Here is a 21,974-nt window from a genome sequence, read left to right as displayed (position 1 = left end):
CACACACACACACACAAAGATAGATTGATAGATACAACTGAGTGGGCAAAGAAAAATATGAGACACTGCCTAGTGCTTTTTTCTATTTTGATAAGCCTGGTACTTATTCTATCAGTTTCTTCTTGTCAAACCAGTAAGTTATGGGGATGTAAATAAGCAAACAGCAGTTGTGAAGCAGTGATGAGGGAGAAACACAGAGACAAAGGCACACACATACACTTACATATATACATACATATATATATACAATTGATTTCTTTCAGTTTCTGTCAACAAAATCCACTCATAAGGCTTTGGTTGGTGTGAGGCTATAGCAGAAGACACATGCCAAGTCACCATGATGTTAAGAAGCAAACTTCTTACCACACACATATAGATACACACTTTCTCATTCCCCACCAACTCTTGCCCATGATGTCCCTTCCCTCCTCGGGCTCTTCTATATCATCCTTGGCCTGAACAGCCACCAGCACCCTTTGCACCCATCGAGATGAAGAGGCTCGATCACTCACTACAGATTAACTACTCGGATACAAATTAATGCCACTAAAGACTCTCTCTCTTTATATATATATATGATGATGATCTTTTCTCCCGCCATGCCTCTGTCTACCCCTCCATCCTCTCTCTCCCCCTTCGTAGTTTTTCCTTTAAGGTCTTCAGGTTCTGGCTATATATAAATGAGAAACCCATTCTAAATTATCTAGCTGACGTACTACGACGAAATACCCAAGATGCAGATAAGATAGAGATTTTTATTTATTTACGGCCTCAAACATCTCAATACCTTGCGCTTTCTTGTTTCTCTCCATGAAATTCAATTGAATTCAGTTGTTGTCTTAAATTCATGCTTATTCATTTTCTAAGCTTCCTAAATTCATGCTACGTTATATTCTAATCACCCAGAATTCATTGCTCTTTTAAAAAAAAAAATTACGATTTATGCATTGTTGTCTCTCAAATATTTAAAATCTACAATTAAGAGCCCTCTCTACTCGCTGGCGGTACCTACCCACCACCACTACCCATTTTCCTTTATTCAAAAATTCTTATCGCTCCTTAAAATTATGGCTTTTAAGTGTTGATTTCTCAGCCCAAGAATTACAGCGTGATGTGCTGCTTGACTGGTCCCCCCTCTCCCTCTCTCTCTCTCTCTCTCTCTTTATATATATATATGATGATGATCTTTTCTCCCGCCATGCCTCTGTCTACCCCTCCATCCTCTCTCTCCCCCTTCGTAGTTTTTCCTTTAAGGTCTTCAGGTTCTGGCTATATATAAATGAGAAACCCATTCTAAATTATCTAGCTGACGTACTACGACGAAATACCCAAGATGCAGATAAGATAGAGATTTTTATTTATTTACGGCCTCAAACATCTCAATACCTTGCGCTTTCTTGTTTCTCTCCATGAAATTCAATTGAATTCAGTTGTTGTCTTAAATTCATGCTTATTCATTTTCTAAGCTTCCTAAATTCATGCTACGTTATATTCTAATCACCCAGAATTCATTGCTCTTTTAAAAAAAAATTACGATTTATGCATTGTTGTCTCTCAAATATTTAAAATCTACAATTAAGAGCCCTCTCTACTCGCTGGCGGTAACCCGCCCTCCCACCCCCTCCACCGGAAGTTCATTCGTCTGTCATTCCTCTGTCATCCCACCCCCTCCACCGGAAGTTTCATTCCTCTGTCATCCCACCCCCTCCACCGGAAGTTCATTCCTCTGCCATCCCACCCCCTCCACCGGAAGTTCATTCCTCTGTCATCCCACCCCCTCCACCGGAAGTTCATTCCTCTGTCATCCCACCCCCTCCACCGGAAGTTCATTCCTCTGTCATCCCACCCCCTCCACCGGAAGTTCATTCCTCTGTCATCGCACCCCCTCCACCGGAAGTTCATTCCTCTGCCATCCCACCCCCTCCACCGGAAGTTCATTCCTCTGTCATCCCGCCCCCTCCACCGGAAGTTCATTCCTCTGTCATCCCACCCCCTCCACCGGAAGTTCATTCCTCTGTCATCCCACCCCTCCACCGGAAGTTCATTCCTCTGTCATCCCACCCCCTCCACCGGAAGTTCATTCCTCTGTCATCCCACCCCTCCACCGGAAGCTCATTCCTCTGTCATCCCACCCCCTCCACCGGAAGTTCATTCCTCTGTCATCCCACCCCCTCCACCGGAAGTTCATTCCTCTGTCATCCCGCCCCCTCCACCGGAAGTTCATCCCTTTGTCATCCTGTCAACCTCGGCTGTCTCCCGGAACCCATCTAGTGGCCTTGGCCATCCTCTCCCCTACCTTTGGGTAGCGCATTAAGGTTGAGAAATGTTTGCAGGTTGTAGGTAATGTTTTGCTTATGAATTCTTCCAATTGCAAGTTTTCTTTTCAGGTACACGACACTGCTTTTCCTCTTCCCAGGCTACAGGCCCACACCCCCAACACCCATACTGTTAGGATTGGCACTCTCAACGTCGGCACGCTGAAAGGTAGATCTGGTGAAATTGTTGAGATGCTTGAACGGAGATGCGTAGATATGTGCTGCATCCAGGAAGTAAGATGGAGAGGAGGTTCTGCAAGGTTCCTCACAGGCAAAGAACACAGGTACAAGATTTTCTGGGCAGGGAACACTGACGGGGTCGGGGGCGTAGGAATACTTCTAGCGGAGAAATGGGTGGATAAGGTAATCGAGGTCGTTAGAGTAAGTGACAGAGTACTTAAGATCAGACTAGTGCTTCATCATAGATTAGCTACTGTCATCTCAGCCTATGCACCTCAACCTGGGCTACCAGATGGTCTGAAAGACCAATTCTATGACACCCTCTTGCAAACTACCTCGTCGACGAGTGACAGGGACCTTCTCTTTGTGGCTGGAGACTTCAACGGTCATGTCGGACGTCGTGCTGGGGGCTTCCATGGCATACATGGAGGCTATGGCTTCGGTTCCCGCAACGAGGAGGGAACCAGACTGCTGGAGTTCTGTGATGCAACCAATCTTATAGTCTGCAATACCAACTTCAGGAAACCTGCCAGTCACCTAGTCACCTACCGCTCCGGCAGACACTCTAGCCAAATCGACTACATCCTCGCCAGAAATAGGGAAAGAGGGCGGCTTATAAATGCCAAAACCTACCCTGGCGAAGAATGTACCCCACAACATAGATTAGTAGTTAGCGACTTTGGGATCAAGGCAAAATGGGTGCCCAGAATTAGACAGGCTTGGAGAAGAAGGGTGTGGAAGCTTAAAGACCCTGCAAACGGACAGAGACTTAGAGACAAGTTACTTGAAGCATTTAACGAAATAGAAGGGGATATAGCATCATACAACGTGGAAGACAATTGGAGATTTCTGCGGGACAACCTGTTGAAAGCCACCGACCAGATTTGTGGGTGGTGTAAGGTCCCCTCCCAACCCAGAGTAACGTGGTGGTGGAACAAGGAGGTAGACAGGGCTATTAGACAAAAGAAACAAGCTTGGAAGGACTGGAAGAACGGTGGTAGCAGGGAATTGTACCAATGTGCCAGAAGGGAGGCTAGGCGACAGGTTTATTTAGCCAGAGGGGAAGCAGATAAGGAAAGATTTGCCAATGTTCTGCGCCGTGAGGACCAAAGACTCGAGGTATTTCGGGTTGCAAGACAGTGTAGGAGAGAGAATAGTGATGTTGTAGGAGAGAAATGTGTTCGCATGGATGATGGTACGCTTGCATTAAATGAGGATGCAAAGAAAGAGGTCTGGAGATGCCACTACGATAGATTGCTTAATAAAGAGAATGAATGGGAGAAAGAGAGCCTGCCTTATGTCGACCCAATAGAGGGACCAGCTATCCGAGTTGATAGTACCAGGGTAGATAAAGCAATTAAGAGTATGAAGACCGGGAAAGCCCCCGGCCCATCAGGAATCACTGCAGAGATGCTCAAAATATCTGGCAGTGTTGGCTATAGCCTAGTCACCCGTATTACGAACCAGGTGATACACGAAGGAGTCATACCCTATGACTGGTGTAGCAGCATCATAGTCAACTGCTACAAAGGTAAAGGGGACGCTTTAGATACAAATAATTACAGAGGCATCAAGCTGTTAGATCAGGTTATGAAAGTTACAGAGAGGGTCATAGCCCAACTAATTAGGGAGCGAATCAATTTAGATGAGATGCAGTTTGGGTTCGTGCCAGGTAAAAGCACTACTGATGCCTTATTTCTAGTGAGACAGTTGCAAGAGAAATACCTAGCCAAGGATAAACCTCTGTACCTGGCTTTCGTTGACATGGAGAAAGCCTTTGACAGGGTCCCCCGATCCCTTATCTGGTGGTCAATGAGGAAACTTGGGATAGAAGAATGGCTAGTGAGAGCTGTGCGAGCCATGTACAGAGATGCGGCCAGTAAGGTGAGGGTTGGAAATGAGTACAGCAATGAATTCCGGGTAGAGGTAGGGGTCCACCAAGGTTCCGTCCTCAGCCCCCTATTATTTACCATAGTCCTCCAGGCAATCACAGAGGAGTTCAAGACAGGTTGCCCCTGGGAGCTCCTCTATGCTGATGACCTTGCCCTAATTGCGGAGTCACTATCAGAACTAGAGGAGAAGTTTCAGGTGTGGAAGCAAGGTCTAGAATTGAAGGGCCTTAGAGTCAACCTAGCTAAAACCAAAATCCTAATAAGTAGGAAGGTAGATAAAACACAAACCCCTTCAGGTAGATGGCCCTGCTCAGTATGTAGAAAAGGAGTAGGTAGTAACTCTATAAGATGTACCCGGTGCAAGCTATGGACACATAAGAGGTGCAGCAACATCAAAGGCAGGTTAACTAGCAAGTTAGTTTTTGTTTGTGGCAGATGTTCAGGTGCAATAAAGACTGCAAACAAACAGGAAACAACTTCTATCTCATTCCAGGGTGAAAAACTAGAGGTAGTCGATAGCTTCCGCTATCTGGGCGACCAAGTTAGTAGTGGGGGTGGGTGCGCTGAAAGTGTAGCTGCTAGAATAAGAATAGCCTGGGCAAAGTTTAGAGAGCTCTTACCCCTGCTGGCGACAAAGGGACTCTCACTCAGAGTAAAAGGCAGACTGTATGACGCATGCGTACGAACAACCATGCTACATGGCAGTGAAACATGGGCTGTAACTGCTGAGGACATACGTAAGCTCGCAAGGAATGAAGCCAGTATGCTCCGTTGGATGTGTAATGTCAATGTGAATACCCGTCAGAGTGTAAGTATCTTGAGAGAAAAGCTGAACATTAGAAGCATCAGTTGTGGCGTGCAAGAGAGACGATTGCGCTGGTATGGACATGTGGTGAGAATGGAGGAGGATAGCTGCGTGAAAAAGTGCCACACCCTAACAGTTGAGGGAACCCGTGGAAGAGGTAGGCCCAGGAAGACCTGGGCTGAGGTGGTGAGGCAAGACCTTCGTACATTGGGCCTCACCGAGGCGATGACTACGGACCGAGACCTTTGGAAATGGGCTGTGCGTGAGAAGACCCGGCAAGCCAAGTAAGATCGTTGCCAGTGCCCCTGGACTGGTTCTTGTGCGGGTGGCACATGAGATGCACCATTTTGAGCGTGGCCGTTGCCAGTACCGCCTGACTGGCTCCTGTAGGATTTTCGAGCGAGATCGTTGCCAGTGCCCCTGGACTGGCTTGTGCGGGTGGCACATAAAAGACACCATTTCGAGCGTGGCCGTTTTCGTGCAGGTGACACGTAAAAGCACCCACTACACTCTCTGAGTGGTTGGCGTTAGGAAGGGCATCCAGCTGTAGAAACTCTGCCAAATCAGACTGGAGCCTGGTGTTGCCATCCGGTTTCACCAGTCCTCAGTCAAATCGTCCAACCCATGCTAGCATGGAAAGCGGACGTTAAACGATGATGATGATGATGATGATGAAAGACACATCTCTCTATCTCTCTCTCTGTATATATATATATATATACATATATATACATATATATATATATATATATATATATATATCTATAAATGAGATGACAAAAGAATAAACAATTATTGTATGAACTTCATTAGCTTACAGCTGCTTCTGCCATGGGATGCAGTGGACTCATAGTGGAGTGCCTGAGCAACACACCAACACCCTTATAACATCATTGGAGCCTATTCATGAAAACAGAAAACTGGAAAATTTTTTGGAATAACTTATTCCCCATTACATATTAATAAATACACACACAGTAGTTAGGGCAGTGGACTCGCAGTCATAGGATGGCGATTTCGATTCTCAGACCGGGCGTTGTGAGTGTTTATTGAACAAAAACACCTAAAGCTCCATGAGGCTTCAGCAGGGGGTAGTGGCGAACCCTGTTGTACTCTTTCACCACAACTTTCTCTCAGTGTTTCTTCCTGTTTCTGTTGCACCTGAATTCAAAGAGCCAGCCTTGTCACACTGTGTCACACTGAATCTCCCCAAGAACTACACTAAGGGCACACGCGTCTGTGGAGTGCTCAGTCACTTGCACATTAATTTCACGATCAGGCTGTTCCATTGATCAGATCAACTGGAACCCACGTCATCATAACTGACGGAGTGCCACGATACACACACACATACATATAATGAAATCCATTGGAAGGATAATCCCAAGAACAAAGAAATAAGAACCCACAGTATGGTAGAGGCCATAGCCACTCATAATAAAAAGAAGTACTGGTGGAATGTCCCAGTGAAAACTGTAAGCATAACAGACCTGACATAATGATTTGAGATGGCAAAGAGAAATTGTGTACAGTTGTGGAAAGTAGCTGCCCAGCAGATGTTAACAAAAAGCTGAAGATCAGTGAAAAAGAGAATACCTACGCTGAACTATTGAGAAATCTGCAGTTACTCTATCCAGATTACAAGTTCGGGTTTATACCTGTAATTACTGGGACCTGGGATATGTAACACACTGCCTAAATTAACAATCTTGAGAAATTGGGCTTCTCAAAACCAGAAAGGAGAAAGCTGATTAGAAGACTACAAATCCAATCCATCAATGGAACTGTAAAAATCTGTAAAACTTTCCAGAAGTTTATCATTTAAGTATATATGAGCATGTCTAGATATGCAAGTATATGCTTGAGAATACATACATAAAACAAAACATACAAATCTGCACGTATACATACATGCAAAAACATTTTGTTAATGTTGAAATTCCAATGAAAGAACCTTGGATCTCGGTTAGAAACCAGCTCTTTCTCTATCGGCAAGAAATCTTGAAATAAAACTGAATAATGACATACATACTTCTATTTCACCCTACTTTCTCCACAGCCTTACTGCCTTGTATGCTTTCTCTGCATTCATACTCTACTCTTGTCTGCAACCTCTACAATATTCTCTAGACTTTCCCATAATTGCTCCTGCTACATCCACCCACCACTTCCAGATCTTCTATCTCACTTTTTTCTCTGTACTCTCCTCACAAAATTTTCCTTTCAACACCCTCTGATCCCTCCCTCTTTATCCTACCACATGAGAACTCCAAATCCCCCTTCCCTCATCTGACCTCTGACCCTCTTTGGATTTGTTACCATCATTACCAATTTCTCCTTTCCATGTTCCCTTGTCCTTCACACTTTCCCCCATACTTGCCTATATATAACACTGTATCATCCATCACTACACGACCCACATCATCATCATCCTTACCCTCCATTTCTCACTAACCCCTGACAATTTGACACCAACGCGGCTGAAGCTGACCTTGGTTTTATGATACAAATCTCGGGTTTTAAAGTAATCTAGTTAAAATTTCCCACCAAAATTTTAAGTTAATTTGTTTCAAACACCAGTTTCATAATGACGATAATCCAATGCTTCTCAACCAGGTTCCATATGACTCTAGGGATGCAAGCAAGCAATGGGTACACACAGTATATTAAGAGTCCAAGAAAAAATTTTGATTTCGATGTATTTATTGGAAGAAAGAGCCAAGTTTCTTTTTCTAACGCTTTACACAGTTCCACCCATTAGTGCCCAGTTTTTTTCTAATTTGATTTATTACTAAAAAATCTTTTATACAACTTTATCTGATACTAAATATATATAAAAAAAAAATTATTACAACATTTGAAAGGCACTCCAGTCTTGGTGACTAAATAAAGATATCTCAGAAAAATACAGGTGTTGCAGAAATATGATGGATTATCCTTCTGGCCCTAAAAAAAAAAAGACCATGGGAGCTAATGAGTTAATGTGTGTGAAACACAAATAATAATCGAAGGAGTCCACAGATAAAAGAACGGTTGAGAACCACTGGTAAAGCCGAACGAATTAATTCCGCTTTATCACTTATGTTAGAAATTCTGGTAGATCTATGAAATTCGAAATCAGAGTGAAGAGGGTCAAAAATTCGTTAAATAACTAATTTCTCGCAGCAGTCTCAGGAGAAGTGAGACACTATGACTGATGCTCATACTTTAAATCAGCGACATAAATGAACTAATAACAGCCGGCAATAGAAACCGGATTATCAACTCGCTAGTGTTGAAAACCGCGGTACTCGCTATAATTTTTTGATTTTTGCAAGGCAGTTTGTCTTAGATGTAGTGAAGTCAATCGAAATGAATCCAAAATATTATTGTTGTTTATGAAATGGATTTTTAAAAAAATAAAACCGATCCCAGTAATATTTAAACATAAATATAAATAATCCAAAAGACGATTTATATACTGCCGGTGTCGCTATCAACTAACTGTACCATCAGACTAGCAATTAAATACATAATTGTTTCTTAAATATAATCATTAAGTTGTGATAATCATTATTTTATCAATAAAATTAGCTGAAATAGTCCCAACTCAGAATCAATCCCGTTTTGTTAATAGTTGATTTCTTCTACTACATAAAACACACTTCACTAATTAGTAACCGTTTCTTAACATGTAATAAAAATGATAGATCGTAAAATAAAATATCACAACAATCACAATTAATGGAAAATTTTTCATGTTGAGAATGTAAGAAATGAGTGAGATAGAATTTAATCTTCATTACTACATCAATTATCAAACAGGAACAATAAAATAAGGAATAGGATCGGGTTCGAATGAGCGGACCTGCTGTTATTACGGTCGGTAAGTATAATTGATGTTGGGTTGGTAATTCAGAATAAAAATAGAATTTTAACGTAATCTTTAGAAGCAAATGTAAATGTTATTGAAACTAATTAAAACAACAGAATATATATATATAATAAAGCAACCGGACAACTACTTGGTTGTCGTGAAAATCATACAAAATATATATACGCACGATATATGTATATATATATATATATATATATATATATAAATATATATATATATACATTGTGTACCAAGTAAAAAAATATATAAACATGTGGATGAGTTTTCCCCTCCATAGGTTTTTGGACACCAGATATATATTTCAAAAATTTAAATCAAAATATTTCAAAATAAGTCATCTTATTTGGATGCAGCAATAAGGTTGAATCAAACCTATAATAATAGACATCAGTTTTCCCAGCAGACAGACCAGATTTCCTAACCACTTCTTCTCTTTTCCAGCCAGAAGGTAGTCCAACGCAGTCCATCTTTTTATCTTTCGACACACACACATACACACACACTTCCTCTTACTTTCAATCACTCAGCTTTTCTCATTCTTTCTCTCTCCGTCTTTACACTATTTCTTTCTTTTCTCCCTCTCTCTTTCTGACTATACTTTATCTTCTCTCTCTTTATCTTTATACTGTTCCTTTCCTCTCTGTCTCTTTCTATCTCCCCACACTCTCGTTTTCTTTCTAATTCCCCCTCTCTTCCCACTAAAGAAGGAGAGAGGAAAATAAAAGAAACAAAGAGAGGAAGTGAACTTTTGTAAAACCGGAAGTGACATTATTTTCATTGCTGGTCATTTGTAGTCTTTGTTTTCATCGGTAGAAAGTAAAAGAGGAAGATTAATATAACTCCGCACATACCAGAAAATGATTTCAGAAAAAAAAATTAACAATTAATATTATAGACATCAATATTTTAAAAATAATTTCTAAATATTTACATATATACTAATTTTTTTTAAAGTTCAATGTGTATAATATTAAAAAAATTAGTAGCTCTTCTCCCCCTCCCTAACTTTATTTCTTTACGTTCTTCAGAGACTGCGGCCTTGTGAAGGCTTACTTCATTCATTACTGTTATGTGATTGTATGACGTTCATGCTTATTTCGGCAGAATTCTGGTTTAAGCACCTATATAACCCCTAATAGCATTTTTATTTTTTGGAATTGTCTGGAAATGTTTGCGAATTTGTTTTCTACACACGAGAATTCATACGATTATGCAAAAAAGAAAAAAAATATGTGATTTTAGGGCGATTTAGCTGTTGTTTTTAGCACATCCTACGACCACCATGTTTCTTTGTCACTCTGACATGTATTGATGTTTTTCGACAATTTTCTCCCCAAGGATGCTGGGATTTAAGCAAAAAATTTGTATTGTCCGTATTTTTAACTCTGAAAAAAATAAGTTCAAGAAAGTGGAAATTTTAGGATTTATGGGGTTGGGGAGGATTTCGAAAAATTAGAAAAAAACTTTTTTTTTCTCATAATCTTATGGATTCCGTGCGTACAACACAAATTCGCAAAAATTTTCTGAAAATTCCAAAATGATCCCAGGGGTTGGTTATATGAGGTGCTTAAACCAGAATTCTGCCCCTTTTCTCTTATCAAATTAAATGTGACTTTTCTTACACGAGTGTTTTAAGCGGCAATCTTTCGGGCCAGTTCGGCTTCTCTGCCTTTTGGGATATTTTTAGTGCATATCAGAATTTCTTTTAAGATGGGAAGAGGTCATGGGAGATTTGAACTGCGAAACAGCCTAGAAGCTCTTGATGAAATAAAATCGAAATTATTCTATTATATTGGGGTTATCTTTCGAAGAAATTCTATCAAAACTAAACGTTCGGCAATTTCCGTAATCCCCCCCCCCCACCCCATCTGAGTAGCTTAGATTTATGTATTTTTGTGTATGTGTACGTTTAGGTAGGTAGGTATAACACAGATTGGAAGATTTCTTAGTTTGGAAAATTGATATCTATAATAATACCGTAACAAGAAATTTTGGATCTTTTTTAAAACGGGGGCCACATTTTTCATTAATGTTTTACATAGTGTTTTTGGTACCGAAAGACTTTCAAACTTCGTATACTTATCTATTTTGTGTTATAGAACAGAAAAATATTTTTGTATTCGAATTTATTTCATGTAAAAAATTGTCTTATTTCGATAATTTCAACCAATCACTGACGTCCATTCAGCCGATATACATTAAGTGCCGACTACATAAACAAACGATTCTTCGTTTTATTTGCTTTTTTCATTTTAAATTTGCTTTAACCCTAACCCTAACCCTAGGGTTAGGGTTAATTGTTTCAGAATCGTTTGTTTATGTAGTCGGCACTTAATGTATATCGGCTGAATGGACGTCAGTGATTGGTTGAAATTACAGAAATACGACAACTTTAACATGGAATAATTTATGGATTTCTTTTTTTTTTAAGAAGACTAAGAGAAAAAGATGTTTTATATGACACATTCTACCAGTGTTCCAAGTTTCAAAGTGTTTCGTTAATGAAAAATGTGGCCCCGTTTTAAAATAGATCCCTTCCCACTTTTAAGGTTCTGCTTGAAGTGCCACAGAGACTCACTGTAATAATGGAGCGTGAGGTGTGCGGAGCGAAAAGGACGACCACTTTATATACGAGTGTTTGCTGTAGTCGAAAGTATGACACGTTTAAGGGAGTGGCTAATTTGATAACTATACAGTTAAAAAACCCTCACTACTCTAGTGACTCACGAGGTCAATGCAATTTAGGTACCTGTCAATCGATATTTCGAGGAACAAAGAGAAAACTTGAGTAGGGGAAGATTTCCAAAGGTTTGACATTCTAGGAAGAAAAAATTGGTAAAATAATTTGTGCCAACCACCATAATTTACAGCAAATCGAAGTAATTTTACATTACGAAACAACAAATCCTTGAATTAAAAACAGTTACAGAACCCAAATAGCTATCACTTTTTTCAAACGCTCGAATATCATTATACACATATATGTGCACTAGCGTGGCTAGAAGGAGGAAGAGGGGGTAGTCCTCCCCGCGTGGCACCACTTTTGGGTCTGCTGTCGTCAATATGTATTTCTGTGTGGGCCCGGGGGAGGTAAACTGAAGGGCCGCCCCGGGTGGCACACACGCTAGCTACGCTAGTGTGATCTGTTCTAATTCTCTTTCAAATAACTACTGAAACATTCTTCAGATGTACCAATCAACTGCATCAGTTTTTTTCTAGACATGAATCCAAAAGAACATTGCATGTATGAGAGTTGTCAGGATTGACAAAATTCTTCCTCTGGTTCATGTTGTGGTCAAATACATGTGGAAATAATTCTATTCCATCAGACAAATGCCGATTGTCCGAGTGCTGTTGACCCACTATAAAACCTCATTCTTGGCCGCTGAGATGGTACATTTACTGATGTGCGAAAAGCTTTGTCAAACTAGGACAAATTAATTAGAGGTGCACTAAGCAGTGTTAAATGAGATATAATTGTTCAGCCATATTTAACATGTTCATGTACATTTGAACATGGAAAGACAGTACGTTGTACGAGCTATATCGAGAGAAGGCACTCTCTTTGTATAAAATATGGGTGTAAAATACATGCTCCCTATGGGCTGGTGGCGTTGTTCATGGCCCAGGAGACTCATGTTTTATGAGGGGAATATCTTCTCTCCAAACCGTGACTGTGTGGTAAGAAGTTTGCTTCCCAAGTACATGGTTCTAGTTTCAGTTCCACCGCTTGCATCTTGGGCAAGTTTCAACTACTATAGTCCCGGGACCACCAAAGCCTTGTGACTGGATTCGGTTGACGGAAACTGAAAGAAGCCTGTCGTGCGTGTATGTGTTGTTATGTCTGCGTTTGTCTCCTATCACCACTCGACAACCGACACTGGTTTGTTTTCATTCTCGTAATTTAATGGGTACGGCAAAAGAAACCGGGGTTGATTCATTTGGCTAAAATCATATAAAGCGGTGCCCCCAGAATGGCCTCTGTCCAATGACTGAAACAAGTTAAATATAAAAGATGTATGTATGTATACACACACCGGTCTTCAATGCAGTTTAAGGCTACCAAACTTTCTCACAAGGCATTGGTCGGCTTGGAGCTATAGTAGAAGTCATTGACTTGCTTAAGGTGCCGCGCAGTGGGACTGAACCCCAACCTACGTGGTCGCAAAACGAGCTTCTTAACCACACAGCCATTCCTGGTATAAATTCGTTAAAATTTATTAACAGAAGTTGATTTTCTGGATAATATTTTGCTCTTGCATTATCTTGCCATACTTCGTTTCCAGATTTGATAATACACACACAGAAACAAAGATTAAGACGCCAGATTAAACATTTCATCATGGTTACCCACTGCATACTGAAAATAAGCACTATGCAGAATAGTTTGCTCTGAAATTTTTGTTCACGGATTACGCATCCTTCAGCCGGATCTTTTTTAAAACGGGGGCCACATTTTTCATTAACGAAACACTTTGAAACTTGGAACACTGGTAGAATGTGTCATATAAAACATCTTTTTCTCTTAGTCTTCTTTAAAAAAAAAGAAATCCCTAAGTTATTCCATGTTAAAGTCGTCGTATTTCTGTAATTTCAACCAATCACTGACGTCCATTCAGCCGATATACATTAAGCGCCGACTACATAAACAAACGATTCTGAAACAGTTCTATCGGTGATAGGGTTAGGGTTAAACAGTAAATTTAAAAAGAAAAAAGCAAATAAAACGAAGAAAAAAAAAGAAAATGAAAAAAGCAAATAAAACGAAGCTATGGAAATTAAATACGCTTAATCAGCCAAAGGAGTAAATATAAACAACTGAATACTTGTCAGTGATTGGTTAAAATTATCGAAATAAGACAATTTTTTACATGAAATAAATTCGAATACAAAAATATTTTTCTGTTCTATAACACAAAATAGATAAGTATACGAAGTTTGAAAGTCTTTCGGTACCAAAAACACTACGTAAAACATTAATGAAAAATGTGGCCCCCGTTTTAAAAAAGATCCCTTCAGCTTTCTATTTTAGGAAAAGTAATATGTGAATCCTACCAAAATTTTAACTAATTTGTTGTATAAGTCTTTAATAATTTAGATTATTTAATAATTACATATATAACACGAAACCGCATTAAAATACAAATCCCAAACTGAAGAAAACACTAACACGAGGGAAGAAAGAAAAAACTGAAAAAACAGGACGAAAGAAAAAATACATTAATTCAACATTAAGTGCTTCCATTGTTTGTACATCATAAGATTCAACGGAACGTACTGAAGCAATCCAACACGCTCGTGGTATTATCATGGGCAATGATGAGGCTAAGGGCGTTGGAAGAGCCAAGCACTCTCAAGGCATCGCCTGGCAGCTAGGTGTCAGGCGATGCCGCCAGCAATGCCAAGAGCTTATAAGTCATTTAGAGGTTGACGCTTCGGTGAAGAATGTTGTGAAAAGTATGATGTTGAAAAAAATATATTGTAACTTATTTTTATTTTCATATATAATATACTAGCTTAGGGCAGCGTTCAAGCAACTGACCCTGAATGGGAAGATCTGTAAACAGATCTCTGACTTGTTTTGGAGAATTTGTTGCAGTTGCTTCCACCAGAATCATATCCCACATTCGTCGCAAAAAGTCACGTAAAAAAATCGCCAAAAACAATCACAGTAATGAAAACTTGGGAATCCAAAATTTCAGGATTGTGGGTCCGGATTCGGCCCGGAATGTTTTAATTTACACACGGAGTAAACCTGATTCCAAAATGGTATGATATGTTGTGCTACGGCCTCTAAGAGTAAAGTTGAAAAAGTGTGACACACTGACATTCACATTTATATTATACTAGACTTACTACCCAGCGTTGCCCGGTGAAGTATTCACGGAATTGGTTACCAGTTTGGAATTCATGGTAACTATGCATGTATATATATTTAATCTAACTTCTGGACTTATTTAATTGGAACTATCCAAACAATAGTAATCAATTTACAGAAGTAGAATTTTTCTTTTAACAATTTTTATCCTGAGAATCACCTGTTACTTTTGTTTTAAAGTGAAAGAGAAGAGAAAGTGAAAGATGTATGAACGTGTATATGGAATGCAGGTGTGTGTGTGAGAGAGAGAGAGTGTGTGTGTGTGCCACTTACACATATATGAGAACACATATTCTCTCTCTCTCACACACACACCGCATATATATATCGATGTAAGTACGTATACATGACAACGCACCCCTTCACTCACTCTCTCTTCCTCTTTCTCCCTCTCGTCAATTTCATATACACGTACATACATCTTTCATTTTCTCCTCTCTTTCACTTTAAAACAAAAGTAAATAAAAAAAAAATACGGAAATTAACGAACTCCGGATGATAAATTACATTCAGTTAAAAATATTTCTAAATTATTAAAATATTATGTACGTCAAAAAGTCGACGTTTTTCTTTCCTTTTTTTTTTCTTAGAGATCGCGAAGACTATGTTTGTGTATATGGTCACAGATAGGGGACGTGTGTTTGTGTTGATTGACACGCCATGACATTCATTATATGTGTGTGAATTCTGTATGTGTGTTAACGTCACGGAAGCCATGTATTTTTTCTTCAAGAAATAACCAAAAAAATTGTGTTTAATCGTTTAAACAGAGGTTCAAATATCACAAAAAATTGTCCTGTACTGCCGAAGGTAAGTTTGTAAATGAACATGCAAAAAGAAATGAAGATAAAACATACTATTTCTGAGATATTTTAGTTACAAACATCTCAAGAGTTTAAGTATTGTCGAGATTGTTAAATTATTTTAAGGCGTCGAGCTGATAGGATCATTAGCAAGCCGGGCGAAATGTTTAGCGGTATATCGTCTGCCGTTAGGTTTTGAGTTCGAATTCCGCTGAAGCCGATTCTGCCTTACATCCTTTCGAGGTCGATAAAATTAGTACCAGTTACGTACTGAGGTCGATGTAGTCGACTTAATCCCTTCCCCCAAAATCTGAGGCCTTGTGCTTCCAGTAGAAAGGATTTTTTAAAGTTCAAAAAAGTATGACACACTGGCATTCATATTTATTATATTAGATATGTTTAATTTGGAGTAAACTTTATTTCAATTAAAGTGTATTGTGTGTGTGCGTGTCTGCGTTTGTATTAAAGAAAGTAAAAAATAAAACAAAAATGATAGTGTTGGCGACAGGAATTTCTGTCAAAAAGACATGCTTAAACAAAGTTGTACATCATCTCCCTCTGTCTCTCACATACCCCCCTATTTCTCTCTCTTATATTATTACTACCATCGACACTACTACTTTTAATAAAACATCATCACTCTCACTAAATTTCTTTGTCTCTCTTTTTCTCCCTCTCTTTTTATTTCTTTCTCTCTCTCTCTCTCTCTCTCTCTCGCTCTCTCTCTCTCTCTCTCTCTCTCTCTCTATCTGTCTTCGCCACTGCTCTCACCGTCTCTATGCCTATTACTCTCACCCCATCATGAGGAATAGTAAGAGTATCTAAGTGTGACACACTGACACACAGAAATTAGTTTCCGCATTTATTATATTAGATAAACATGTACATCTTTTAGAGCATTGTCATTTTATAAGATTTTACTGGCGAATTTTTAAATTAACATAAACATTTATTTACATGAGAGAAAATTACCGGAGAACTTTCATCTAATTCTTGCTAATCTTTCTGTTAAAACTGTATTGAAACTATTTGTGGGGATTTCTTTTTCTCATCACAGCAACTGGTTTCACACCACAAGGTTTAACAGAACCTACTGAAGCAAGCCAGACGCTCGCAGTGTTACCATGGGCGATGGCGAGACTAAGACGTTGGGAAAACCAAGCGCCCTCACGGACATCACCTGACACCTCGGTGAGGCAAGCTGCCAAGAACTTCGCGGTTAGTGACTCAGTGCCTCCGAACGTCTCAAACGCCACCGGTTGGAAGAGATAGTTCACTGTTAGGTCCCGATACTTCAGAGTTTTCTTCCGGTCAGCTACGGAAGCAGTGACCCTCCCATTAATTGCAGTATCCAGGATGTGAGAGGGAGCAAAAGAGTCGCAGACTGTGGAATCCCAATTGAAAGGGTAAGACCATCTGATCTCTTTCCATCACTTCTGAATAACTCCCACAGCTCTAGAATTGAGGGGATATTAATCAGAGCCAGGGCTCACTTCATGATTAGTTTTAGCTCGGTGTAACGAGTGAAGCGACCAACATTTAGGCGGCAAGACAGACCGTGAAGACCTGTGGGGTTGAGAGGCCTACCACAGCGGCATCTCAGTCTCCTACTGGCGTCAGTTTCCATGGAGATGCAGAGTTCATCCACACTGAGTAGACCTCCAATGTTGACCACAGGCAGGGCATCAGCCCAGTCCCTGAAAATTTTGCACTAGCTGAAAGTAGGGGACACCTTGAAAATTGATCAGATTGATCAAGGAGAGAGTTGAAAGTGGCATCTGAACGTAGATAGTCCCATATTTTCTGTTTCCGTCTATCCTCCATTGTAATCGGAACTGACAAACCCAGCTCTCTCCAGTGTGATAGAGCTTCATCCATTTCCCTGTTGGAATTAGTCTATTTTGGAGAGGAGAGGATGTTGCCTACCAAATAGGAGCAAGCATGGATGGAAGAAAGAAAACAGGGAAGAGATAAAGACGAGCACTTGTGCAGGCCTAAACCCCCAAACCGTTTGGGCAAAGCAGCTTGGTCGCGGAAGTCTGGGAAGAGTTTGACATTGACCAAACATTCAAGTTTCCTGAAGATTAGGTCGTCTGGGGGGGGGGGATGCAGAAATTGAAAGTGCTCTTCCCAGGTTAGCTGAACATATATGGAACAAAAGTTTCGAAGCTAGTGACAAGTAGGTATGACAAATCGTTACGAAATAGGTAATAAAATTGCCCATGGTGAATCAGGAAGCAGACAAACCGGGGAAACCGAACTATTTAGGAAGAAAAAAGAACTTTTAATTTCCGAAGCGTATAATGGTAGCGAAATTCTACTACATTGGTAGCAATTAACTTGCAATCGCCAAGCTTTTAACAATGATGCCTACACACCTAGTCGCAAAGAACAGTTTATGATGATGTGTTGCGCGAATGCGGACGTTAAATTCCTTTCAAAGTTATCGGTCGTGAGAGGTAACAACGTCAGCGTATTTTGAAAGAGTACATGTACCAGCGATCAGAGCATTACTACCATTCAAAAAAATTGAGGTTCAACTTGTATATTTTTCATTTAATGCCTGAAACGAAAGATATGCGTAATGCCAGGAAAATCCTAATGTTTCTACTGATGAGATGAAGACGTCATTAGTTTTTAACAATGCAACTGCTCACCTAGGTGTTCCCCCTAGTTGATGGTAAAATAGGATGCATGTTCTTGCCACCCAGTGTTATCTGCACGATCCAGCCAATGGTTCGAGATATAATTGAAGCCGACGAAGATGTTTCGAAGAAGGGTTCGTAGTCACAAAAGCGGAAACTCTTAGAGAAGATACACAAGGACTGAAAACACCCAATAACATCAAGAACTACAACCTCAAATCTGCTATATTCAATTCAGTAGCAGCATGGGAGTTATCGAAGACTACCATAGAAGCCAATAATTGGCAATACGTTTCTGTACATGGAAATAGAAAACGATTTTGGTCGTTTCAAGGCAAGTGATTTTCATCGTATAATTCAGGGAACATGCGAAACAGATGTCACAGAAGACAACGTCAGAAGAAACAGAAGACAATGTTTTTGTTGATAACAGCAGAGTGAGAGAGAGAGAGAGAGAGAGAGAGAACGCGTGAGACAGATGGTGATGATGTGTGTGATGAGAGTGATGACGAACCATTGACCAAGAAACGCAAACTCTTTGTTAAAAAAGAAACCATTGTTGGTACTTTGTGAAGTGATTTGTCTGAAGAAAATTCGTTATCTGCATTTAGTATCAGTGCTCTATGATCTCGAAATTATTAAGGATCGGCCCTCCCTCTGCATCAAACTCATCATTCATTTATCACGCTACAATTTACGGTATTAACTTTATAATTTTTACGTGCAGCACTATTAAATAATTTTATAAAATACATATATATTTTTTAATGTTTTATATGATGTTTACATTTTCTGTTAATGTTTTTCATACCCATCGTTGAAAGTTAAATATCTTGCCTTTCTCTTACAAGATATTCCGACTTTTGCGAAACAGGATTGGTATAAACTGTGATTGATAATCAAGTAAAAGTGAAGGTTAAATTTTACTGAGTTATTTGAAAGGAAATACATTTCTCAAATTTAATCCCACTTAAACGTAGATGTTCTGTTTGAACAAACTTTACTGCAGTATCACCATGCAAGAAACTCTCATAAAGTCTTTTGGTGCAAAATGAAAGCTTGTTCAAATCGCAAGCGGAGGGGTAAATCCCCACGAGCTTCAGCGCCAAGATCACTAGATCACACCGATGAGACAAAGGAAGATCAAAATCACGTGATCTAGTGGTCTCGCCGCTGAATTAGTGGGGATTTATCTCCCGGCTAACGATATAAACAAGCGTGCACATTGCACCAAAAGCCTATATGAGAGTTTCTCTAATGGTATCTATCGCGGTGAAGTTTGTTCTAGCTGAACATCCACGTTTAAGTGAGAATAAATATTACCTCTCGGTATTAATACTGCCTGTACCGCTAATATATACTTCTCAAAATATGTATATTCACATTTAAATCAAGTGTAAAAAAGTTCTAAACCAGTTTTCTCTCAAACAAATTCCTTTGAAGTTTTGAATCTTTGAAAAATAGTATTAGATACTTTCATGCATATGTACATATGTATATAATGTTAGTATGTATGTATATGACGTATGCGTGTGTCCCTTCGAAATAAATAAATTTGAGACGACTTAAAAATTAAAATAAACTGACGCACATTTTCGCGCATTTCGTCATAGTTATCTCCCCTTCTCTAAATATTCAAACCAACTTTAATCACTTTTGGTTCCTTTTTAGAGTATGTTTGAGAAGCTTTTTTAATATACTCTTATTTCCTGCCAGTTCTTATTGAATGGTAATGATCCTTTGTATTTTGAATCGTTTGTGTTGTGTCTTTATAAGAATTAAAAAAAAAATTTAATTCAAAGAAATCTATCCTTTCACATGTTAACTAAATATTTTATTACTATTATTTAGTTGAGCCTTAATTATAAGAATATTAGAAATTTGCTTTCAATTCAATGCGATTGTATCCTGAACTCCTTTAAGCAAGTGTTCAAATCAACCAGGATATATATATAAATTATTGGTGGACTATATATATACATATATATATATATATATATATATATATATATATATATATATATATATATATATATATATATATATATATATATATATATATCGTTTGTAAAAAACAGATCCGAAAGAAGCACACTCTAAGATGTAGAGCAGTATATATTAAAAATGGGAAGGCCGGTTTATGGGATTACCTTAGGTTTCCCGTCCATAAAGGGTTTATGGACGGGAAACCTAAGGTAATCCCATTAACCGGCCTTCCCCACTTTTAATATATGTGTGTGTGTGTTGTCTGCAGGTGTGTTAGATTCTCTCAAGTCAGCCTTAATAGATGAAACTTGTCTTGAAATAAATGCGCCAGAATCAAAATTATTGTAGCCATGACTATCCTGTCATATATATCCAGTTTAAAATGTCTTTCCTTTTGAAGGACGGTAAGGTGGGAATTGAGAAATATGACAGCAGTCAAGTAGCAACTCCCTCGTTGGTTCGTTATGTATTATTATTGTTATTTCTATTGTTTTTATATATCGTGTTTTTATAAAGTATTGTGTAGCCCCTGTTTACTTTGCTCGAGCAGAACGAAGTCTTGGACGTAGAGTCAATCTTTCAAACCAAGTAGTTCAAAAAAATTAGCTGTAATTATTTTCAACGATAGTTTTACGGCCGTCATCTTGAAAGAATCTACGAACTGAAACCATTAAAAGAATACACATGTAGGATTTCATATATCGTCGCCTGTACAACAATAGTTTATTGGATTTACTTCTATACGGATCAAATGCTATTCATTTTAATTCGGTGATGCTTCAAATTACAACCATAAACTCAAAAGAAACACGAATATCATAAAATTTTCTAACGATAACAACAATTTGTCTCATACAATTATGTCTCAAATTTGTGTATGTGATAATGTGTTGCAAGTATAAAATATCCAACTGTATAAAATTTCTAGATAACAAAGTTAACAAATTTGTACACGCGACGAATGAAGAAATTCTGTTTGCAACTCCCATAAGAATAATATTGGATTAAACAATATTATCTTTGTTTAGTATTTATTTGATGCTATTATATATTTTATTTTTAAAAACACATTATTAAATGTACGTATTCCTTAGAACATTTATTGACGTGTTTGCATAGTGTTTGTTTTCTTTCTGACTGTAATGTGAAAGCTCACCTGTTGTTTTGTACTTAAAAAATATTAAATATGGATCTGTCAGATAATTTAGTTGAATGAAGTATTGCTGATTTTCCCTTAAAAAAAAAAAAATATATATATTTAAATAACGTTTGTTTTCTTTCATTGGCTCAAATCTAAATTGTGTATTATTTTTATTCGCGTTAGTTTTGAGTTTACACATAGGGCTATGTATGTCCAAGATAAAACTAATATTCATTTTTTTTTCTAAATTTTTATCTTTTAATATATGTTTATAATCTATTGCTCTTTTTCTCACTCAGATAAAGGTGAGAGTTTCCTAGTGTTTATGCTATCTTTTCAAAAGTGAAGAAGTAAAATTTTCATTAATTAAAAACTAAGCTTCATGTTTCAATAACTTTCCTCTTTTACTGTTGTTAGATATTTAAGAGTCATCTCCCTTGTATCATATTTTT

General features: G+C 38.6%; 2 protein-coding genes across 10 annotated transcripts in view; one reads left to right on the top strand and one right to left on the bottom strand.

The window, feature by feature from the left end:
- LOC106883948 (methyl-CpG-binding domain protein 2) overlaps window positions 1-9,761 on the bottom strand; it is a 32,018-nt gene extending 22,257 nt beyond the window's left edge. For 2 of the 5 annotated variants that reach the window (XM_014935106.3, XM_014935113.3), the window contains exon 1: window positions 9,442-9,740. In XM_014935106.3, coding sequence (XP_014790592.1) covers window positions 9,442-9,536 — 95 coding nt within the window. In that variant the 5' untranslated portion in view covers window positions 9,537-9,740. Of the gene's footprint in view, window positions 1-9,441 lie in introns of all 5 variants that reach the window. The other 3 variants (XR_016244407.1, XM_014935126.3, XM_089363365.1) reach the window with 3 other exon arrangements.
- Window positions 9,762-19,976: 10,215 nt separating this feature from the next.
- Window positions 19,977-21,974, top strand: part of LOC128249500 (uncharacterized) — a 30,577-nt gene continuing 28,579 nt past the window's right edge. Inside the window, exon 1 of one of the 5 annotated variants that reach the window (XM_089363361.1) lies at window positions 19,977-20,124. The gene's annotated coding sequence lies outside the window, so the exon portion shown is untranslated. Of the gene's footprint in view, window positions 20,125-20,581; window positions 20,839-20,915; window positions 21,068-21,106; window positions 21,461-21,974 lie in introns of those variants that run through there. The other 4 variants (XM_089363364.1, XM_089363360.1, XM_089363362.1 and 1 more) reach the window with 4 other exon arrangements.

This window comes from Octopus bimaculoides, chromosome 15, assembly GCF_046866305.1.
Source record: "Octopus bimaculoides isolate indiv1 chromosome 15, ASM4686630v1, whole genome shotgun sequence".
Taxonomy (NCBI): Eukaryota; Metazoa; Mollusca; class Cephalopoda; order Octopoda; family Octopodidae; genus Octopus; species Octopus bimaculoides.
The sequence above is the reverse complement of the archived record's forward strand: the minus strand, read 5'-3'. Positions and strand labels throughout refer to the sequence as shown.